The 4,516-nt window shown below is 39.8% G+C and overlaps 1 protein-coding gene across 1 annotated transcript in view; it reads right to left on the reverse strand.

The window, feature by feature from the left end:
• Positions 1 to 4,516, reverse strand: part of LOC106763446 — an 18,963-nt gene that overhangs the window by 12,906 nt on the left and 1,541 nt on the right. Inside the window, exon 2 of the mRNA XM_014647636.1 lies at positions 12 to 1,505. Within this exon, the coding sequence (XP_014503122.1) occupies positions 12 to 1,505 (1,494 nt within the window). The remainder of the gene's footprint in view (positions 1 to 11; positions 1,506 to 4,516) is intronic.

A 4,516-nucleotide genomic window follows, 5' to 3' on the forward strand; every position in this document is an offset into this window, starting at 1 on the left:
TAATCGGATACTTCCCAGATTCCAACACGTTGAAGCGCACTTTCTCGTCTCCTATCTCCAATGTCAATGATCCTGCATGCACATCTATCTTGGTTCGTGCTATCATCATGAAGGGTCTTCCCAAGATAATAGTTGTTGGACTGATTCCTTCATCATCCTTCATGTCCAAGATATAAAAATTTGCAGGAAAAATTAACTTGTCTACTTGGACAAGCACGTCCTCAAGCACACCTACAGGGTTAAATGTTCTACAGTTGGCCAGTTGAATGACCACACCAGTAGTCTTAAGAGGTCCCAAAGATAGAGAAGTAAACANTGATAAAGGCATTACATTAATCGAAGCCCCTAAATCTAGCATGGCATTGTCAAACTTTGAATTCCCAATAACACAAGGAATAGAAAACATACCTGGATCCTTGCATTTTCGTGGTATTTTAATATGTTTCTTAATCAAGCTTGACACATTTCTTCCCAAATTCACAACCTCATTATCCCTAAACCGCCTTCTATTTATGCAAATTTCTTTCAAAAACTTGGCATATTTGGGGATTTGCTTAACAACATCTAGCAAGGGAATGTTGATCTCCACCTTTTTGAAAGTATTCAAGATCTCTTGGTCTAACTCCTCCATTTTTTTGTTTCTCAGCTTCAACCGATTGGGATATGGAGGAGGTGGAGAATAAGATGAAGAAGAATTTTTAGAAGAAGAGTTAGGAGGTACTAACCTAGATTTTTCAGTGGTAGTCTCAGGTGATGGTTCATTTGGTCCTCCATTGTCATCAACTTGTTCNTCTTCTTTCTTCTTATCTTCATCCTCTTGGACTCCTTCAGGGCCTTGTACTTGCTTACCCGTTCTTAAAGTAATAGCACTTACATTTTGTGGGTTGATCACTGTTTGTGCAGGCAGCTTATTTGACTCCTTAGCCTCTAACTTTTTCACCCTCTGAGTCAAATATACAATTGATTTCTTGATCTCTGAATTTTGCTCAAGCATTATTTTCATGAAATCTTGTAGTGACATTTCAGGTTGAGGTTGATGCCTTTGTTGAGGTGGAACATAAGGTTGCCAGTTCTGCTGATACCTATTTGAGGATGAATCATGATAATTCTGGTATGGTCTGTTTCCTCCAAAAGTGTTTGCAGCAAAAACTTGAGATGGGTTTTCCACAGTAGTTTCCATCAAGCTTGGACATTCATCAGTGTAGTGATCAGTTGAAATGCAAATTCCACACTTCTTAGCAATTTGTGGAGTGGAGGCTTTAAACATACTTGCAATCTTGTCGAGTTTGCTTTCTAAATTATTCAATCTTTCATCTATCCTCCTTCCATCAACTACACCGTTTTCAATTTCATGTACTCCTTTCAGCAAAGTTACTGAATTTTCTCTTGTTCCATATTGCTGATTATCTACAACCTTACGTTCTATTAGATTTATCCCATCTTCTGGTGACCTGTCTAAGAAAGATCCTCTGCTTGCAGCATCTGCCCATGACCTATCCCATTTTCTATTTTAGGGATTTGTTGAAGAACATGCTTAAGAACGTGATAAATTAGGACTTTTGATTTCTATGCATGAATTGATAGAATAGGAACTGTTTGAACCGATTGAATTGCATGATTGTGGTTTGGATTGATGATTTTAGCAAAAGAGTGGAGATTAGGATCAAATAGGCAAAGATTTTGAAAACCCTAACCACCACCGCTGAGCGGTATGTTTTGGCGCTGAGTGGTGGCGCGACTTGAGGCAAACCGTTTGGGCAGTCTCCTTTGACGCTGAGCGGTTTACAGCTGTTTTGCCTAAATGATGAAATTTTTGGATGTTTGAATGTTGGAGCCTTGTTTCTCCTCAAAGAATTATATGATTTGATGATGCACTAACCTCTAATGATGTTTCTGTGAAATTTGTTGGATGAAATTGATTTATGCAGGAATGTCTACCTCAAAGAAAGTTAAGACAATGGGCAATAAAAGGAAGGAACCAAAGAGACCTAGAAGATTCTATTCTTCAACGTTCCTTTCAAGGAAGCATGAGGAACATTTTGATATAGTCCAGGAGAGGCGACTACTGATGGAGAGAAAAGCCATGTACAATCCTGACTTGGCTCCAGAGTTTGGTCTGGAGATTGAGAGGCGAGGTTGGGAGAGACTGACAACTTATCCAGCACCAGCCAGTATTGAGTTGGTGAAGGAGTTCTATGCTAATGCCTTGCCGAGAAGAGTAGTGTTTGTAGGGAGGTACATGAGCTATGTATGTGGGAACTTGATCAACTATGATCCTGACACCATCAACGCTTTTTTAGGGACTGAGTGGCCATGAGAGTAGTGCAGGTATGCTGCTACACTTGGGGAGGCTAGGGATTATGAGGAGATTGAGCGAGTGATGTGCATCCCTGGGAGGCATTTTCAGAGAAACCCTAACGGAGCTCCAGTGAACATCCTTAGGGAAGATTTAACTCCCTAGCTAAATACTGGATGGCATTTACTCATGCCAACATCTAGCCATGCTCTCATGTTTCCGACATTACTTTGCACCGGATCTTGGTCATATACTGTATGTTGAGGTAGATGGACGTGAACGTTGGGAAGATCATTACCAGTGAGATTATGAGTTGCGCCAACACTGTGAGAGCAGGATGCCAGTGGGACATCTGTCCGTAATCACATATTTGTGCCAGCAGGCAGGAGTGGACACTTCAGTTCCACCCTTTGAGAGGTCGAGGAGTGCTATTAATGCATCATATTTTCATCAGCACTGTAGAGGTGACGAGCCAGCCGGAGCGGTTCCTAGGAGACGTCCTAGGAGGGCAGCAGCGCAGCAGGAGGATAAGCCTGCAGGTGCACTGGCACCGCAGCTTGAGCCATTCCAGATGAGAGACATGTACATGCCTATGATGGAGCCGAGGATGGAGTCCCTTTACAGAGGGCAGGTGGCCACTGCCGAGATGATTATAAGACTTTATGACCAGCCACCAGTACACAAGTGGACTATGGATGAGTTCCGTAGTGTGATGGCTTGGCCTCAACAACAGGCACATGGTAGTGGGTTCGGAGCTGCTGGAACTTCAGGAGGACAAGATGATGACCAGGAGGATGATGAAGATTTTGAGGATGCCCAGGGGGATGAAGATGATGATGACTCAGATGAGGATCTGCGTTGAGAGCATCTACTGATGGATGCAAGCATTGACAGGGATTTTTCTTTTTCTTTGTACTTTGAATTAGTAGTATAGGTTAAATTTATGTTTGAGGCTATGCTTGGCTTGTACAATTATTGGGATAATGGTTCCAATGTATTGCATGATGAGTTGTTTACTATTGATGATTGATTGTGGATGATGATTGAGAATGTGTGAATGTTGATATCCAGGTTGATGGTTCACTAGCTATGTGAACAAATGAGTAAGTGATTCATGATTGTGATTTTGATGCTAAGCAAGATTTATGTGAGAAGTGAGAAAGCCTGATTATGTGAGGTATTGAGCTTCAAAGTTTAATTGTTGTGTGCACTGTTTACAGGAAATCATGAATGGTATTGACTTAATCTTGATAATTGATTGAATTGCATGTGTATGTCATATGATCAAGGCCATGCTTGGAAAGCCCTTACTTAGCCAAATTTTCACCCAAAGAATTGTAAATGATATACCCTTTTTGAACCGTGACCTTAAACAGTACGAAAACCCTTGATTGAATTGATTTACCTTGAGTTAGGGTTGAGAATAATTATACGTGTTGAAAAGGTTCAAGTTTGGGGTTGTATGGGGAAAGTGAAAGGCAAAAGAAAAAGGAAAGCATTGAGTTCAAAAGATAAAAAAGCAAAAAATGCATGTCAAAAGAACTCAATGTAAAATGAAAAAGGGAAAAAGTTGGGAATAAGTGAGATTGGCTGAAAAGAGAGTGTGCTTGAACTTTGAATGATGATTTAAACTCTCTTAACTCAAGGATTTTGTATTCCAAAAAAACCAATTTTCTTGATAGCCCAGCCACAATACAAGCCTTGGAAAAAGTCCTTGTGATGACATGTGCATGTGAAAGATTTTGATAGTTTTAGATGAATGACAATATTGTTTTATGTGACATGTGAACAGTAGAGAGTAGAGTGACCTCCTTAAACACTTGAGTGATTGAGTGAAACCTTGCTTGGTGAGAATTGTTAAATCCATGTTTACATCTATGTTTAGTTGATTGATCATTCATGAACAAAACATCTGTTGAAAAAAGATTGATTATGTGAACCAAGTTGGAATGAAAGCATGCATACATCTTTGTAGGATTCCACTGAAATTTGAATTGTATAATAACTTGTCATGAGAAAAAGAATTTTTGAAAAGTGTGAATTATTTGATGAAAAAGTGGAAAGCCAAGTTTTGTCTTGTTTGCTTGAGGACAAGCAAAGTTCTAAGTTTCGGGTTGTGATAACGGTCTAAAAACCGTTATTTTCATGCTTAAATTTGATAGTAAAACACACCCTTTGTGGCTTAGAATGAGCCAAAAGTTGGTTTTAGCGATATTATGC

The sequence above is a fragment of the Vigna radiata genome, chromosome 6 (genome assembly GCF_000741045.1).
Source record: "Vigna radiata var. radiata cultivar VC1973A chromosome 6, Vradiata_ver6, whole genome shotgun sequence".
In the NCBI taxonomy this organism is placed as follows: domain Eukaryota; kingdom Viridiplantae; phylum Streptophyta; class Magnoliopsida; order Fabales; family Fabaceae; genus Vigna; species Vigna radiata.